General features: G+C 39.8%; 1 protein-coding gene across 1 annotated transcript in view; it reads left to right on the forward strand.

Annotated features, from left to right (window-relative positions):
* Positions 1-15,397, forward strand: part of LHCGR (luteinizing hormone/choriogonadotropin receptor) — a gene marked incomplete at its 5' end in the record, with an annotated part of 54,986 nt that extends 39,589 nt beyond the window's left edge. Inside the window, 3 exons of the mRNA XM_008582737.1 lie at positions 3,410-3,595; positions 7,601-7,681; positions 13,222-15,397. Coding sequence (XP_008580959.1) covers positions 3,410-3,595; positions 7,601-7,681; positions 13,222-14,374 — 1,420 coding nt within the window. The remainder of the gene's footprint in view (positions 1-3,409; positions 3,596-7,600; positions 7,682-13,221) is intronic.
* Positions 15,398-17,861: the final 2,464 nt, after the last annotated feature.

Raw genomic sequence — 17,861 nt, forward strand, 5'->3', positions numbered from 1 at the left:
AGCCCGGCTCCGAAATCGGAAGGGCTTCCCTCGGTGTTGCTCCCCGCACCTCGCTCAGCCAGTGAGCGGGAACCGGTCTGTATGTGGGATCCAAACCCTCAGCGGGAGCGCCGCCGCGCTTCCCAAGTGGCGCACTGTAGCAGTGCGCCACCGGGCCGGCCCCATGTACTGAGGACTTTAACACATGATTGAGGGGAGGGTGGGCTATGTGCTAGCAGGGAGAAGGGCTACCCACCTGGAATCCACTCTTGGGAATCCAAGGCCAGAGATCTAACTTGCCCCTGGCACTTGGTTGAACATGGCTGAGCTGCTTTGTGTCAGACTCTCCAAGGGTGCAAGGAGTGGAGCCAGGCTCCCTTAGTAAGGACATGTGGAAAAATTAGTAGGAATGGGACATGGAATCAGTAGTCTCCTGACAAAGCCTTGAGAAGCCTGAAACATCCTACAGAAAATTGTAGCTGCAGCCAGGCTCCGGGGAGAGATGCCACAGAGTTCCACACACTCTGCAGCTCTAACGTGGGGTGACCACATCACTCCTCCACAGAAGCAGCAGCCCATTACTCCCTAGTATGATACACTCAACAAACATAGAATGAATATGTCCTGTTTACCAGGCACTATGCTGAAGAGACAGTGGTAAGCAAAACAGCCCTGGTCCCTGCCCTTAAAGAGATTAGAGTCATGCAGAGTAGACAACAACAGGCATGTCATTTTAACATGAAAAGGTGCTAGAAAGCAGGGTAGCCCAGTTCATTTGTTTACTTGTTTATTCATTCATTTTCATTTATTCAATAACTCTTTTATGAGCCCATATTACATGCAAGGCACTGGATTAGGCATCAGACAAGACCAACAGAATGAGAGAAGACAAACATCTCTGCCTTCATAGAATGGGGGAAGACAGGTGAGAATCAGATAAGTAAATAAATATGTAGTAGGGCCAACAGCATCAGTTGTGGAGGAGAAAAATTCAGCTGGTTGGAGGGAATGGAGTTTTGGAGAGGGGGAGTTATTTTGCAGGGGATGGCCAGGGAGCACTATCCTGGGAAAGTGTCACTTGAGCAAACACCTGAAAGAGGTGAAGGAGCAAGTTATGGGGACAGCTGCAGGAAAAACACTCCAGGAGAGAGGACAGCCAAAGAAAAGGTCCAGAGGCAGGTTCCTGCCTTGTGTATTTGAAGAACAGCAAGGAGGCCAGTATGGCAGAGTGAGCAAAGAGGAGAGTCATAGAACACAAGGACAGAGGGGGGCAGACAGCTGGGTCATGGGAGGCCTTGCAGCCATTGTAAGGGTTTGGCCTCTTCTCTGAGTGAGATGAGTAGGCTTTCGGGTTTTGAGTAGGAGAAGGACCTGAAGTATCCCAGTTATTCTTTATATCCTGGAACCTGCCAGTATCAGTTCATGACTCTGTCTACTTGCTGTCTCCCACCATTGTAGACTCTAGAGTCTGTCTACTTCCTAACTCCTACCTGCTATCAACTCTGGATTCTACTTCCTACTCCCTGACTATCGAGCCCTGACTATCTAGCTCCTAGCTCCCACCACTCCTCACCTCACCTGTTTCCTAGTTCCTGCCACTATCCATTCTGACTTAATTTACTTCTTAATTCCTGCCACCACCAATCTCTGACTGTCTACTTCCTAACTCCCACCCCTAACATTCCTAATCCTTTCTACTTCCTCACTTCTTCCACTATCAATCCTAATTCCTCTACTCTCCACTCAACCTCGTGATTTGTGCTTACTTATGGCTTCCACTATCTCATGGCTCCTGCCCACTGCTTTCTCTGCTGTCTCTCAGCTTCTGGGCACCTTATTCTAGGGGTCCCTTTCTATATGTCTCATATTCCAAGTACACCAAACTCAGACTCAGAATCTTACAGGTTGACTAAACACTTTCCAGTCTAGCACACCCTTACAGCAGATCTCCTACAGCAAGCTGGCCACCTACTCAGCCACTGGACAAAGAGAGATGCCTCTGGCTCAGGCATGGGACATGACTGAGTAAGTGTGGTCACAAGACTCCCGCACAACAGTCTTTGCTTGAAGAACTGCTCGGTCAGCTGCTTAGAAATGACTGTGGGCACTGCAGGTACCTATATTGTCATGTCCAGAGCAGTGGTACCAGACCTAGTTCTCTTCCTTCACAAGCAGCTGTTCTCATTACTTCCCTAGGATTCTAATGGTATCTAGAAGCATCCCTTCCACCCATACGGCAAAAATATCTCCCCCCTACACACTGGTCTGTCACTGAGACTGAAAAGCTACTATTAGAGTTCACCTCTTTGAAATGAGGCCTTGCCATTTTAAGATCCTAATTTGAGATGTACCCACTCAAAAAAATAAAAACAAACCCCATCAAGTCTTCAAAGAGTCCAATCTCAACCCCTAACACATCTGAGATAATAACTCTATAAAGCAGAATGAGAACAACGATTACCTAAATCAACAAGGACACAAAAGCAGGGAAAATCTGAAGTCCCCTGGGGAAAATCCTGCTGTCTTAACTGTTCCACCCTGGGCCAACAGCAGTCATCATTCTGTGTTCTCAAGTTCACCTTCCGTCAATCATGTATTGATCCCCTCTCATGTGCTGGGCATTATTGGGGCAGATTGCTGAGGGGGGCTGTGCTGCTAGAAAAATCTCATGGGGCATCAGTAGCAGCCACTTAGAAGATGAGCAGAATTTTAAGATTCCCACTGACTCTTCTTCCTCTTGTCATCTAACATGTTTGGAATTTTCTTGCACATTGCCTCGGGTCTAGTAAAACTGAGGAGTTCAGGACCTTGATTACAAAGCCTGAGCTTTCTGCTTGCATGGCCGTTTCCTTGCTTGGACAGATGAATCCAGTTTGCCATTAGAAAACGTGCATTCTCCTTGCTGGGTAGATGATGGCTAATGCCACACAGCAGCTCTTAATAGGGCAGCCAGCCCATGCTTCATGAAAACCTCCCCTGCAGGGCTCGATCAAAGACTGAGACATCTAAGCCCTGAGTATTTCCCCCTGAGGTACAGCACAAAAGGTGATGTATGTGCCTGCTATCTCATAAAGCAAGTCGTTATTTCACTTCTGCTAAGTGGAGAGAGGTAGAGGGAAAGAGAGAGAATGAAAGAAAGGAATTAGGAGAGGGGAGAGAGACAAATGCTAATGAATGGTATGACAGGTACAAGGAGTTATACTCAACCTTGAAAAGAATAATGGGGTGCATACGAGAAAAAAATACAGAATGGCTTTTTTGAATTCAGATCGTAATGAGAGTAACTGAAATGGAGAATTAGGGGGAAAGCAAGTCGTAGAAAAGATTCCTCAGAACCTAGAATAATACTATCGTTGAGGGGTGGTTCCGTTCTCTGAATAAAATGCATAAAGTAAATAAATAAAAAGCCTTTTTCCCCTTTATTGTTCAGGGACATTTCTTCTACAAAATTGCAAGCCCTGCCAAGCTATGGGCTGGAGTCCATTCAGACGCTAATTGCCACATCATCGTACTCTCTGAAAAAATTGCCATCAAGAGAAAAATTTACCAATCTCCTGGATGCCACATTGACTTACCCCAGCCACTGCTGTGCTTTTAGAAACTTGCCAACAAAAGAGTAAGTAAAAAACAAAAGGTAAAGCCTGCCAAGCTGTGGCAGAAACTCAGATTTCAAAGTAGTCAGCTGGCTGACAGCTCCCTGCCCCTTCCCACCCTGCCTTCTCGGCCAACTCCATAGCCACACAAGGTCACTTTCAGATAGACAAGAAGAAAATGAACTGTCCTGTTTCTTCATGAAAACTGCTGCCAAATAGTTGATTCACCCTGAAGCTAGAAGATGTTCGGAGCCAATTCTGGGCTAATTGAATTATAGCCTATTTCAGCAATTGTAAAATGGAGTACAAAACTGGCATCTCAAAGATCAATTAGTTCTAATCCTTATCAGAGAACATCATTTTTAAAGTAGGAGAAGTACACTCAGGAAGGTAACATTTACTTAATGTCTAATCGTTAATTTAAAAAATAGAGACAAAATAGTATAGAAGGGTTCTTTAAAGCTATTTCTCTCCCAGTAGAAGAGCATCTTCCATTTCAGAACAGAATCCCAACTCCCTAAGGATTAGCTTAGAATGGGAACAGAAAGGGCACGAGCTCCCGGCTGGTTTGTGTCCAGTGGAGGACATCTTACTGATTCACTTCAATACAGAATGGGTGGCAGGATTTTATTCTTTCCTTAGAGCATTGTTTTCCAAACATTTTTGACTGGACACATAGTAAGTTATACCTTTTTTATGTTGCAACACAGTACACACAGAAGTACCCTCGTATGCAATTAAAACAAAGCCGTACTTAACTTTTAATATGTGATGTAGTCTGATATTTGTGTTATTTTACTCTATTTTATTTCATGTTTGTTTTTAATGCCTACCTTGATGCACTCTGTTTTCACAACCCACTAATGGATCACAACTCACAGTTGGAAAAACACTGCCCTAAAAAGTTATTATTGGAGCCTACGGAGATATTCTCAATCAATTAGATAAGGTACCAAGAGAGTGACACTAGGTTGCTGCTGTCTTTGTTTGAAACTAACCTATTTATAATTAATCAACCAGCATGTATTATTTCTGCCCTGCACAGGTAGATTGGGTTCTACCTGAAGCTTTCAGGGAAGCTGCGAAGACAAAACACTTGCTGTGTTCAGATAGTTATGCACCATTCACTGAGCTTTATAGAACGTTAATTGAGCATTTGCCATGTTCCAAACACTGTGCAAAAGTCTGAAGATAGATAGATGAGTAAGAGCTCATCCCAACCCTCACAGAGTCACAGACAGATGTGGGGGCAACACACAAGACAGTTGATATTTAAGTCGAATACAGAAAATGTTATGACAGAGCAGAGAACAAAATAGAATGCTCTGGGAACATAGAGGAAGAGTTTCTAAATGGCAGCCAGGCTTATGGAAAGCTTCCTGAGAGAAGTGACTTATGCTAAGTCTTAAAGAACAGGTAGGAGCTGGCTAGACAAGTGTGGGGGAAAGCATGCCAAGATGACAGAATGGCTCATGTGAAGGCACAAAAGCATGAGAAAGTGAATGAAAGTCATTCAGAAAAGCTAGAGCAAGGAGACTTACGGGTGCATGGGGGAAGAGGAGTCAGGAGAGGAACCCAAGGAGAGGTGGGCCCTAATGGGCTCTGAGTGCCAGGCCAAGTTGTTTAGAGCATGGAGAGCCAGGAAGAATTTAAAGCAAGATTACTCAAATTTGCTTTTATAAAATATCACTCTGGCAGCAGGGTGGAGGACGGGCTGGAGGTGAGTAAATCTGGTGAGGGACCAATTAAAAGAACAATACAGATGCTGGTTTATAATAAAGCTGATTCTGGATACCTACACTTTTGTGGCAAAGAGATCACATACCTTCTGAAATTAATGACACGTAAAAACTTTAATTCAGGGTTTTTTATTCCAGTAGATGAAAGAGACTACCTCAGGTAGGGAGGGAAAAAAAGGACGATGCAAGCACGGAACAGTATCAGGATGAGATGAGAATGTTACATGGAGGTTGTCTTGATTGGAATTACAAGCTTTACCTGACTCCCTCTGTAACCCTAAAGCTCGAAGCCTTGGATGCCGGTGAGGATGGAGAGCCTGAAGTTGGCCCTGTGGAATGTCTATGAAAACTCTGAGTCACCCCCTGCCTGGATAACACACACAGCTGCCTGGGCAGATGGCCCCTAAGACTTCCTTAGTATCTATGATAAAATTTCAAAAAAGAGTAAACAGCACCCAGTACTATCATCTGAAGGCCAATAATACCCACATTTTCCTGTTAATTATGGATTTGTTCACACACAATAACTCTAAGTGACAGATACAGATACAGAGCCAGCATCACAGACACATACACACATGCTATTTGATCCAAGTGTGAGAATTTACAATCCTGACCCAAAACAAGCTGATTAATTTCTGAATGTAAGTCAAGTAAGCCAAATAATTCTGACATATTCTCCACCTTCCTGCCTTTTTACAAAGTTATTCCTACAAGGAATTGTCTCAATATTGGAGAAGAACAATACATAGAAACATCCAGTTGGAACTGCCTCATTGCCCCTTCCTCATCAGTAAAGGTTGAGGCACTCATAGCCTGCTCTACTTTTCCCTATTTCTTCATTCATTTCTGCACCTCTCTTAGGTTTTTAACCCTAGGTAAGTACAGTAGTCCCCCTTTATCCACAGGGTATATGTTCTGAGACCACGAAAGAATTCCTGAAACCGTGTATAGTACCCAACCATATATATATTATGTTTTTTCCTATACATACATAACCATGATAAAGTTTAATTTATAAATTAGACACAGTAAGAAATTAACAATAATAAAATAGAACAACTATAACAATATCCTGTAACAAAAGTTACAAGAATGAGCTTGCCTTCTCTCTATCAGAACACGTTTGTTTTCTGTGCATGTCTCCACCTACAAATTTAATGCCTTTTCCATCTTAACTAAGCACTTATCACACACTGTGGCCATAGCTTTTGCAGTTTGAGGTGTGGCAGCAAAACTGGCACAAATTTCTTTTTCCTTCTTCACAATTTCGTGGATAGAAGACTCATTCATACTATACATCTTAGCAACCTCAGCATACAATTTTTTTCTTTCCTTTTTAAATTGAGAACTTTTACCTTTTCACTTAAAGGAAACACTTTACAGCTTCTCTCTGGCATACCTGAATTGCCAGCATCACTAGTCTTGCTCTTGTAAAATAAGGGTTGCTTGAACACAAGCACTGTGATATGGTGACAGTGGATCTGACAACCGCTACTAAGTGACTCATAGGCAGGTAGTGCGTATACAGAGTGTACACCCTGGACAAAGGGATGATTCATGTCCCAGGCAGGACAGAGCAGTACAGTGGAGATTTCATCACACCGTTCAGAATGGCACACAATTTAAAACTTATGAATTGTTTATTTCTGGAATTTTCGAACCACAGTTGACCACAGATAGCAGAAACCGCGGGTAAGGCAGGACCACTGTATTCCCCTAGGTAAGTACAGGCCTTCTTTTATTTTCTTGGCAGTTCCCCCTTTCCACAGGCTAAACTTCTTAGAATGAAAGACAGGAGTAGGGAGCACCCACGTATGTTTCTGCACATAAGAGAAAAAGCTAAAAATTCACATCATAATGTCAGGTCCAGCATCTTCAAATCCTTACAAAAGAGATTTCCAGTTATAATTCAAAGCCGTGACTCCAAATGGTTATTTGTTAATCAAGGCCGATGTGGAAAGAAGAGTGGTAAGCAAACCTTAATACACCGTAAATGTAGCTTTTAATAAGCACTGAAAAATCCATGATTCAGTATGACAAATTCAAATTTTTCATCCCTAGAGCCCACACAAAACACTCAATACTCAGAAGCATTTTATCTAAGCTGGAAGCACTCTAATGACAACTCAGAAGCCTTTACTCTCTCCTCAGGAAGCATTTCAGTTAGGACAATGGTGCAGAACACAATACAGGTGTAAAGAATTTAGATGAACAAAGCATAGACATGATCAGGTTTAGTTTAAAGACCAAAAGCTCAACTTTTTTTTTTTACCTCTTGTCTTTCAGACAGAATTTTTCATTTTCCATTTTTGAAAATTTTTCCAAACAATGTGAAAGCACAGTAAGGAAACCAAATAATGAAACACTGTAAGTATTTGCATGCGAAGAAACTCAGGAAATCATATCTTGTTCTGTGTGCACCTTATTATTATCAGTGCCAACGATTTACTTTTGATAAAAGTCTTGGTTGGGGGGGATGTTTGCAAAGTATTTTTGACAGTTGTTTTTATTGAAAGATAATTGATTATATATATTTGTGGGGTACAGAGTCAAATATCAATACATGTGTACAATATGGGATGATCAAATCAGGATAATTAGTATACTTGTGTTTACAAAACGTAATCAATCTTTGTAACCCTTAACTAGTTTCTCACCAACCACCCTCCTCCTCCCACTCTTCACCTCAAATAACCACAGTCTGTTCTCTTTTTTTTTTTAAGTTTAATGTATTATTGTGATTGTTTCTTTCTTACTTACTTTCTTTATTTTAGCTCCCACTTATGAGTGAGGACATGCAGTATTTCTCTTTCTGTGCCTGGCTTATTTCACTTAACATAATTTTCTCTAAGTTCATCCATGTTGCTGTGAATGGCAGAATTTCATTCTTTTTTTATGGCAGAGTAGTATTCCATTGAGTATATATACCACATTTTCCTTATCCAGTCATCTGTCAATGGACATTTAGGTTCATTCCAACTCTTGGTTGTTGCAAATAGAGGTGCAATAAACATGGGAGGGCAGGTATTCCTTTGACATGATGATTTCCATTCCTTTGGGTATATACCTAGCAATGGGATTGCTGGGTCATATGGCAGTTCTATCTGTAGTTGTTTGAGGAACCTCCATACTGTTTTCTATAATGGCTCCACTAATTTACAGTCCCACCAACAGTTCAGGAGGGTTGCCCTTTCTCCACATCCTCACCAGCATTTATTCTCTGTCTATTTTATAATAGCCAGTCTAACTGGGGTGAGATGGTATCTCAGTGTGGTTTTGATTTGCATTTCCCTGATGCTAAGTGATGTTGAACGTTTTTCATGTGTCTGTTGGCCACTGCAAAGTATTTTTTAATAGTTTTAAAAAGGAGAATTTTTTTTTCTTTGCAAGTGGGATCTAGTTAATTAGGTCTATTTCCACTGTTTAAAAAAACTCTTTAAAGACAGTATGTAAATGTTCATTCTACAATTATACTGAACTCTCCTCAAAAATTAAAATTTTATTTGCAAATATTTTGATATGTCACTAATGGCTCCTATAAATGATAGCTTATTCTGCAGGAATTTTCACTAGTCACGTGGTCAGCATTCCACAAGGATTAACCCATTGCAGACAAAGCTTCTGGAAGTAGCCACTTCACTTCAGACTTGGGCTATATTGACCTCTATGCTCCTGAGCTTAAAATTAGTCTAAACACTATCACTAACATACACTGGAAGCGAGCTACATTTCTATTCTACTAATTTTTAACATTTTTCTTGCTACAAATGCTGGCTGCCTTGGCATTTCAGTTACCTTCACCTGTAAAAGAGCATGCCTCAAAAGATAATCCCAGTGTCCCTGTGCCACATTTACTGAGACTTAGAAATTTTATTTCTACCGCCCTTTTGTCCTTCAGACTACAAAACCAGATGCCCTTCCAATCTCATTTTTATTTTCTCTTCTTTCTCCTATCTCCAAGTTCTATAAAGGCAGCAGGGTGGCATGGTGAAAGGGCCCTGGGCTTTGGGGTTCCTCAGAGTTGCATATGAATCCTTGGCAGCAACGCTTGTGTAACACTGGGTATCACTGCACAGTACCTATACTGTTTGAGATTTTTTTCCTCATCTGTAAGGAACAGCACAAATATCATATGGCCTTCAGAACCATGAGAGTGAAGGGAGCTGTTAAAGAATGTGCTAGCACGTGGGGTAGGTTCGTATTGTTCTGTCTTCTTCTTTTCCTTTCCTTTCCTTTCCTTTCGGTCCCAACACCATCTGTCTTCCAGTGTTGCTTCTCCTCACCCTTCCCACTCTTCTCTCAGTATTTTGTCAGTCACTTTCCACATAACTCTTTTGCAATCATATGGCTTCTCATCAACAGGAAACCATTTCTGGGTACAGTCAATGGTAGCACCAAGGGGTGGTTTGTGGGGAGGGGAGACTTTAACACACCCTCGATAATCCTCATCAGCCCCCTCCCCACGCCTTCCCAAATGAGCATACAACCTTGAGTTTGCTATACTTACACTGCTTTAAGACAAGTCCCCTAACCTCCAGCATCTCCAAAACTACCTGAAGATAATACACAATCTAAGTAAAAAGGATGTGCTCCCCATGAAAACATTTTTTATGATAAGTCCCCTGTCTCCCACTTCCCACCACATAGCCATTCCCGAGTCCCTGGAGTTTAGAAAGTGAAGAGCCAGCCACTCAGCCTTACCTGTTCTCCCCAAAGTAACACGGTGTCCTCACTGCTACGTTTGGCCCCACTGTCCTCCTAAAATTCCTATCTTTCTCCTTTCTGATGACTGGAGCAGTAGTGCTATAGCTCCTCCTTCCTCTAACTCAATATTACTAAACCCACGTGAGTCCACTCATACTCCCCATCATAGCCTCCAGTACTAAAGACAGCCCTATGCTGGGCTTTGTCAATAAGCACGACGCGCCCTCAGGAGCCATCCCAGGACACAAAAGTAAGTAGCAGCAGGTAGGTATTTGGTCTGAAGACAAATCACCAAGGAGAAAAAATGCTAGACATATGCCAGTAGGGCAAAAGAAAAAAGGGCAAAGAACAGGGGGAGAGGAGGGACCCCTCTTATTGATATAAATTTACTCAAGAAACCATGGCAGAATTTTTAGAAGTTTTAAATTAGTACTTCTAGCAGTTGAAGTAGTTTTGATGGGGGAAAGGAGTAAAGGAAATCAGCAATAGTTGGGAAGTTATTACTTGATTTCATAAAGGTTATTATTTTGTATGAATCATAGAACTTACTGAAAATGCAGATACCTGGGCTCTGTCCCTAGAGATTTTGATTCAGGGTTTGGGGTAAAGACAGGAACCTGCATTTTAACAAACTCCCTGGTGACTGTGATGGACTTGGTCAAAGGACCTCATTTTGAAAAAAACTCACTGAGATAGTGAAGTAGAAGGCCTCTGGACTGTGGATATGAAGACCCCATGCTGCCACTGTCCCCTGAAGGACCCTGGGCAAGGGTCCTTTAATCACTTACCTCCTTTAATCTTGGTTCCTTTACTAATAAAATGAGTGGGTTCAATGACATGGTTTTTAAGGACCTTTGTAATGCTAAGAAATAATTTTAATAGTTCTTTATAACCGTCTTCTCTCTTTAAAGATTAAAACAATAGGTAATTATATCGATGTCTGTGAAATGAAGACAAACAAATGTGCTGCTTATGAAGATATTTAATAATAAAACAGATGAGGTCCCTATGCAGTTTTCTGTACATAATAGCCCTTCTCTAGTTCCAAATTGGTCTCTACGATATTCTAACACATTTTTTGGAGTCCTGGGTCATAAATTCTTTCTTTTTTAAAACTTGTGTTCTTTCCCTTCAGTATTATATTCCTCAAATATATTATTTCATCCATTCACTGAATTAGGTACACACTTACAAATACAGAACATGAGAAGTTAACTTTTGAGAGAAGAAAAAAACACTCACATTATGTGAGGAACCCTAGGGTGAAATACACATTTGTAATGGCCTTGACAGAAAAGTTGTGCCCATTTCTCCAGCTTCCAAGATATTGGCGAGATGTGGGCAAAGAGAAAATTTGTTGAGCCTACATGCATCGTGCTGTGTACACTTACTGTCCCTGTATCCTCTCCTTTCGGAGCCAGGATCATCCTGATTTAGATTTATTCACTCCACAAACATTTATTGAGTGAACATTCTGAGCCAAAACTGTGTTAGGCACTGGGATTTCATAAATAAGACCTAGTCCCCTGCCTTCAAGAAGTTTATAGACTATTAAAGAAGACAGATATGCTTCCTCACTTCATTGCAATATATTTTGATAATTGCAGTAGTACTTAGTGCAGCCCTTGGCAGAGAGAAAGGATAATAAACTCCTTGGGGAGCAGAATCAAGAAAAGCTTGATGGAAGAGTTTGTCATTAAGGATAAGGAGGAATTCATGAGAAAGACGAGGAAAGGAAGGGAATTCTAGGCAGAAGAAATAGCACCTACAAAGGCAAAGGAGTGAAAAACTTGTTCAGAGAGCTACAAGTCATTTCATGTGACCAAAGGGAAGGTTGCACAGGGAATTTGCAAGAGATAATTATACAAGGTACTTCAAAATGTCCGTGGAAAAACGGAACTAATAGATAATACAAATCTTTCCATGAACATTTTGTATACTCCCCCATAAGAATGCCTAATATTTATTGTGTCAGGAATCATTCTAAGCATTCTACATGTATTAATGCACTTAATCCTTAGCACAACCTTAACAAGGAAGGTATGATTATCTCCATTTGGTAAATGAAGAACTTGAGGCACAGAGATACTGATTAACTCTCCCAGGGTTATGCAGCCTGTAAGCAGCTGTGGTAGGACTGGACTCTGGCAGTCTCACTCCAGAGCCCATGGTCTAAACTGTGTGTGTGGCACTACCGCTTCTTAGAGATGACACTAGAGAGGTAGGCAGAACCCAGACCAAGGAGAGCCTTGGAAGCCATCACAAGGATTCTGGATTTTATTCCAGAGCCAATGAGAACTTGGGGAAGGTTTGAGTCAAGTGAAATTAACAGATGTGTGTTTAGGAAAGGTCGTTCCAGGAGGAATACACAGGATGGACTGGGAAGAGGGCTAAGATTGCAGAAAGAATGTCAGAAAGAAAACTAAGGTAATTGCCCCAGAAGAGAGGATGAAAACCTGAACTCGGGAAGTAGCAGTGGGACTGGGAGGAAGTGACAGAGGATGAACTGTTTCTTCACTAGGGACAGAGTCCTTCAATCCACCCTTTCTGACTCATAACCCTGAGGGGTATCTATTTCCACCATTTCTTCCTATTACCCGTGACTATATTCTTCCTCCGCTCTTGTTTCTGTCCTTGGTTCCTATTTTTCAATTGGGCCATCTGATTATCCAGGGACTTAAGTGCAGACAAGTTCACCAGTAGTTGATGATTTTCAACAATGTGAGCTTTCCAATTCCATTTGTATTCTATGAGGATACTTCAAAATGTTCATGGAAAGATTTATATTATTGAAGTACCCTCATACTACAAACAGCTCAGTAGAAGTTTAGTTGGAGACTAAATGAGATAAATAGCTAAGAAAATGCCAAGAAAGAATTTTTACATTTAGTAAGCATAAATTGTCTCTAAATTTGTTTTCCAAAGAAAATCATCCTCTGTAAACAGCTTAAGTCTCAGTATCAATGTGTAAAATATATATTTTAAAAGTCTAAATGAGCGGCTTTTCATTCCCTTCTTAAGAAATACCTACATCAAAAGAGTTCTCAGATAATTTAACAAATAAATGTTAAGGCTGATGTTACTGTGGCCTTGTTTTCCTTTGCTTCTTAGACTTTAAAAAAACACAAGATAATTTTGAATTTTTTAATACTCAGAATCATAGAATATCTTACATTTACATAGAACCAATATTCTTCTTACAGTTATTCTGTCATCTTTGCCGACAGTGAACTGAGTGGCTGGGACTATGATTACGGTTTTTGCTCACCCAAGACACTCCGATGTGCTCCTGAACCAGATGCTTTTAATCCCTGTGAAGATATCATGGGCTATGACTTCCTTAGAGTCCTGATTTGGCTGATCAATATCCTAGCCATCATGGGAAATGTGACTGTCCTCTTTGTTCTCCTGACCAGTCGTTATAAACTGACAGTGCCCCGTTTTCTCATGTGCAATCTCTCCTTTGCAGACTTTTGCATGGGGCTCTATCTGCTGCTCATTGCCTCAGTTGATTCCCAAACCAAAGGCCAGTATTATAACCACGCCATAGATTGGCAGACAGGGAGTGGATGCAGCGCTGCTGGTTTTTTCACTGTATTTGCAAGTGAGCTTTCTGTCTACACCCTCACCGTCATCACTCTAGAAAGATGGCACACCATCACCTATGCTATTCAGCTGGACCAAAAGCTGCGATTGAGACATGCCATCCCGATTATGCTTGGAGGATGGTTCTTCTCTACTCTAATTGCTATGCTGCCCCTTGTGGGTGTCAGCAATTACATGAAGGTCAGCATTTGCCTCCCCATGGATGTGGAAACCACTCTCTCACAAGTCTACATATTAACCATCCTGATACTCAATGTGGTAGCCTTCATCATCATTTGTGCTTGCTACATTAAAATTTATTTTGCAGTTCAAAATCCAGAACTAATGGCTAGCAACAAAGATACAAAGATTGCTAAAAAAATGGCGATCCTCATCTTCACCGATTTCATCTGCATGGCACCTATCTCTTTTTTCGCCATCTCAGCTGCCTTCAAAGTGCCCCTTATCACAGTAACCAACTCTAAAGTTTTACTTGTTCTTTTTTATCCTGTCAATTCTTGTGCCAATCCATTTTTGTATGCGATTTTCACAAAAGCGTTCCGAAGGGATTTCTTTCTGTTGCTGAGCAAATTTGGCTGCTGTAAACGTCGAGCTGAACTTTACAGAAACAAGGATTTTTCAGCTTACACCTCCAACCGCAAAAATGTCTTCAATGGATCAAATAAGCCTTCTCAGTCTATCTTGAAGTTGTCCACATTGCACTGTCAAGATACAGCTGTCCTAGACAAGATTTGCAATGGAAAGTGTTAACTGTTCTATCAGTAACTGCATTATTGAATTGTGCTTATGTCTGTTAAAAAAAAATTACCTGTACCAGTAATTTTAACAAAAAGGGTTGGTTTTAAGAAATTATTTATTCTTAGGCATGCTGGGCAAGAGACCTCTATCTAGCTCAAACTGTGGTCCATGACCAGTACCAGTATGAAAACCATCTGTCATGGGTACCTCATGACAAAATATAGACGTTTGAGAGTGTTTAGAAGTTTTTATAGCAATTTGACACAGTAATTTTGAATCTAATATTGAATCTGTTGAACCTAATATTTTAAAAAATTGAGGCATGGCTTTGATTTTTTTGTGCAGTAATTTTTATTGCATTCTACAAAAATACTCATTCATAATAGACTGAAAATTTAAAATAACTGGTCTTTTTCCTCAGACAGTTTGAGAAACACTCTAGAGATGCACTGTCCTATCTGGTAGCCGCTAGTCACATGTGGCTAACTTAAATAAAAAATAATTTCTCAGTTGCACTAGCCACATTTCAATTTCTCAATAGCCACATTTGACTAGGGATACAGAACATTTTCATCACCGCAGAAAATTCTATTGGCACTGTTCTAGAGACTTTCATCTATCCCCTATCTAGGTTCTATTTACTTAAAATTTAGTGTAAGGTAAACATCTAAAGGAAAATTTTGGCTTATTTGCTTGGTGCAATATTTAGCCTCCAAAGAGCAACAAAACATTAAATTGTAGATTGTAAACTCCTTGTGGGTAGGAACCATCTCTTGGTCCACTTTGTTTCCTTGACTCCTACCTCAGGATCTTGGCAATGGTATATAACAAACATGCTGAAGTATTCTAAAGTTATGAAACTTGTAAGAAAAAGAATTTTTCTAGAGCCTTTAAGTGAATGAAAATATTTAAATATTTAAAAATACTTAAAAATAATTAACTTTCATCATTTGAAAGATACAGAAAAATACATCCAATATTTGCTAGAAAGTATTTTTACTCATTAAAAATGACTCTTCCGGGACAACAAAACTATGGTTTTAATTGCAGTGTTTTTTGTATGCTCCTTTGACTCTTAATTTTTATTGAAAGCTCACTACATGCTGAACTTCTTCATAAATATGTTAGATAATTTAAACCATTTAGTCTTCATAAAACTATGATGTAGATATTCACTTTTGTTTTGGAAATCTGTTTAATGGTTTAGGAATGTGTACACTCTGGCTCTGTTAAGGTTCCATAAAGGCAATTTTTCCATGTTTTAAAAAATAGACTTGATATAAAGATTAATATATTTATAAATAGGTAAAGTGAAAAATTCCCAAATTGGAGAGGAAGACCTATTATAATTTGCTAAAGTGTTCAAAACTAATATAAGATTGAACTAATAGGACTCAAACTCAAAGCTCTGATTCAGGACCCCAGCCTCTTAATCGCTGCATTTTACTGGCTCCTATATTAGTAAATCATAGTCATACAAGGGTTTAATATACACTTGAAGTTCCTTAAATTTTCCCCAAAATTTTATTGTAAACATTTTTAAATGCACAGAAAAGTTGAAAGAACTGTATAGTGAACACCCATATACCACCACTTAGATTCAACAATATTTTACTATATTAGCTTCATCACATATAATTATCTATCCATTATTTATCTATTCATCCATCTTTTTATGCATTTCAGAGGAATCTGCAGACATCAGTACTTTAGCCCTAAATACTTTCAGCATTCTTATTTCTAACCAAGGTCCAATATTTGTTTATATTTTTAGGTAAAACTAAAAATGTGAAATGGACAAGTCTTAAGCATACCATTTAATGAGTTTTTGAGAAATGCATGTGACCCAAACCTCTATCAGGACATAGAACATCACCCTCAAAATGTTCCCTCATACCCCTCCCCACTCAATTCCTCACCCCCACCCCTAGCGGTAGCAATGGTTCTGATTCCCACCCCCCACCCCCAGATTAGCTTTGCCTGTTCTCTATAGAACTTCATATAAATGGAATAGTATAGTATATATTCTTTATGTTTTCATGCAAGGCTTCTTTGGCTCAACATTGTTGACTCAGTGTTTTTGCTATTAATCTATGTTATTGATTGAATCAGTAGTTTATTCCTTTTCATTGCTGATTAGTATTCCACTGTATGAATATAACATTGTTTCCCTTCTACTGATGGATATCTGGGCTACTTCCAGTTTTTAGCTCTCCTTTGACATTTTATTAAATAAATGTATAGACATAACTAGACACTCTACACATCCAGTCTGCTTTCAGTCCTTACATCCTTGTGCAAGGTCATTCAAAACAGGTTATAAAAGATTATAAACTTTACAAAACATCTCTTCTCTAGTATTTTTCACATTTCTGATTTTTCTAGTCTATACCTAGTTATCTTTATTCAGATGCACGCCTCTCTTATATGGTAGTGTTCTAGAGTCTGTTTCAGCAATATGACAGAATGCTAATTAGGCATGTTGCTATATAACTATACAATAAACTGTCTGAGTCATACATAAATCCCAGAACCAAAACAAGCAAGCAGAAAACAAAGAGAAAAACAAAATATATTCTTGTGGAGAAACTTTATGAATTCTTAAATACAGTTCGAGCCCAAGGTACTTGTACAAATACTCCGAAAGTAGCTTTCATGACCTTTTGCACAAATACTGATCTTTATTTTCTACATTATAAGTTTTAACATATGGAGACATATTTTACTGTCTCCTTCATTCTCATACCCATATCCTTTCAGTCACTAAGACCTACCAGTTCTTTATTTTGTATTCCTACTGCCACACTCATTTTCCCCTTACTCCTGTACTACTATATCACCGATTTTTATTCATATCCAGTCTTACCCATGTCCACACTCATACCCACCACCACTGATTAATCTTCCTAAAATCCTATTTCCCCTTATACCTGTACAAAATTCCTGAGCAGCTCATCAGTACCTCTAAACTTAAGTTTTAGCTTCTAGCCTAACATTCAGAACATCAGAATCCACCCTCAAATCTGCCACTTTATCTGCTGCTGTTTTTCTACATGAAATAAACTATTCTAATTACTTTTCCCTAGCCATGCCCTATGTGTCTCCATTCTGGTGCCCTTGCCATTCTTACCATCTTACTCCTTACTTGTCCTCCTTCCTACATCCTTTAAGTTCTCAACACAACTTATCTTCTTTATCAAGTTCTCCTTAATCCACTCGCAAATTCACTACAGTCAAGATGCCTTCTTTATCTTAAATAAAGTACATAAATACTGAATATATTAACCCACGATGGTCTCTTTCAGGAATTCTTTACCTCTTGTCATCTGTCTTTTACCCTGCACTGCTGGGTATTAGTATCTTTACAAGTACATCTCTTATTTCACCTGTGTTATGAATTTCTTTAGTGATACGCTCACCTCTTTTACTTTGTTTCTCCCACTATATCTATCCTAACGTCTTACACATAATAGGTGATTCATAATTTTTAAGCTGATTC

This window comes from Galeopterus variegatus, unplaced genomic scaffold (assembly GCF_000696425.1).
Source record: "Galeopterus variegatus unplaced genomic scaffold, G_variegatus-3.0.2 Scaffold2712, whole genome shotgun sequence".
Taxonomy (NCBI): domain Eukaryota; kingdom Metazoa; phylum Chordata; class Mammalia; order Dermoptera; family Cynocephalidae; genus Galeopterus; species Galeopterus variegatus.